At 56.4% G+C, this 1,523-nt stretch overlaps 1 protein-coding gene across 1 annotated transcript; it reads left to right on the top strand.

Moving 5' to 3' along the window:
• Window positions 1–19: 19 nt before the first annotated feature.
• Window positions 20–1,514, top strand: Pmar_PMAR010861 (hypothetical protein; the record flags this gene model as incomplete). Its single annotated transcript, XM_002766542.1, has 1 exon — window positions 20–1,514. A coding segment is annotated over one exon (1,495 nt), but the record flags the coding sequence as incomplete, so codon positions are not given.
• Between the last annotated feature and the right edge of the window lie 9 nt (window positions 1,515–1,523).

The raw sequence follows: 1,523 nt of genomic DNA, 5'->3' as shown, positions 1-1,523 counted from the left end.
TCTCAGTGCGTTTTTTCAGGCGCGGGAGCGTGGGTCGTGCTGGATGAGCTCAACCTTGCTCCGAGTGAGGTGCTGGAGGGAATCAACAGGTTACTTGATGATAATCGCGAGATTCACATTGCGGAGACTAACACAACCGTTGTCCCCGATCCCGACTTTGTCGTATTCGCCACGCAGAATCCCGCTGGGGGAGACTATGGAGGGAGGAAGCAGCTGTCGAGGGCTCTCAGGAACCGTTTCACGACGATGTGGATCGACTCGCTATCTTCTGATGAGCTTCGAGCTATATTGCAGCACAAGTGCCAACTGGCTCCTTCGATCGCGGCAGCTATGGTGAAGGTGTATGAGGACCTGAGAGCCCATCGGAATGTTGACGCTCTCCTTGCTGGAGGGGGAACGGATCTGATCACGATCAGGGACATACTGCGTTGGGCTCACAGGAAGCCTGGCACCATGGAAGAGTGTGGCCTTGAGGGTTGGTGCCTGCTGGGCGAGAGGTTGCGTCATGAAGACCAGCGTAGTGAGGTGGCTAAGGCTATTGCGAAGCACTGCAAGACTTACGGCGTGACGGCTGCCTCTTACTTGGAGACCAACTATCGGGAAGATCCCTATGTTCTGGAAATACAGAAAAGTGGTGGTGGCTCGGGACTAGTGTGGACGGAGACTATGTGCCGCATGGTGGCTCTGGTCGGCCGCTGTGCGAGGAACGGGGAGTCGGCGCTTCTGGTGGGCGAGACCGGCACGGGAAAGACGACGGTCGTGCAAACAGTTGCAGACTTCCGGCGCATCAAGTTGGAGATCGTGAACTGCCATCAGCACACGGAGCCTGCAGACTTCCTTGGCGCGATGAGGCCGACGGCTGGCAAGAAGGACGTTCGAGGACTGATCAAAGCCAAGGCCAAACGGATGTGTGATCTGGTCGGCCGAGATGTCGATGAGGAGCAGTCCGTCGCTATAGTGCGGGAGATTGTGAACGAGTATGAGCTCGAGAGTGATGAGAATAGTGAAGATCCGCCCAGTCCGAAGAGAGCTCGGGTGAGGTCTGAGTTAAGAGCTCTGTGGAGGGAAATAGCAGACTTGCGAGCTGATGTGAATCACGATCGGAGCATAGATCACGACTTGTTCGCCTGGCAAGACGGTCCTGTAACAAGAGCTATGCGCGGCGACGGTCACTGGGTGTTGCTCGATGAGGCCTCCTTAGCCACTGATGCTGTTCTGGAGCGGCTAAACTCGGTTCTGGAGGCAGGTGAAAGGAGTGTGATGCTTGCTGAGAAGCCCGGTGGAGAAGTTGTTGTCGGCGGGGATAAGTTCAGTTTGATGATGACCATGAATCCTGGTGGGGACTTCGGCAAGAGAGAGCTCAGTCCGGCGCTGAGGTCGCGTATGACTGAGATCTGGGTCAAGGCTCTCGACTATGCCGATGAGAATGACGATTCTGAGGCCAGCAGGCTCATACGGAAGCTCCTGAGCGACGAGGCGAAGTCACTGATGCCGTCCATTCGTCGAGCTGTCGCGTGGGTGGT

The sequence above is a fragment of the Perkinsus marinus genome (assembly GCF_000006405.1).
Source record: "Perkinsus marinus ATCC 50983 genomic scaffold scf_1104296972446, whole genome shotgun sequence".
In the NCBI taxonomy this organism is placed as follows: Eukaryota; Perkinsozoa; order Perkinsida; family Perkinsidae; genus Perkinsus; species Perkinsus marinus.
Note: the sequence above shows the minus strand (reverse complement) of the source record. Positions and strands in the feature narration are given on the sequence as shown.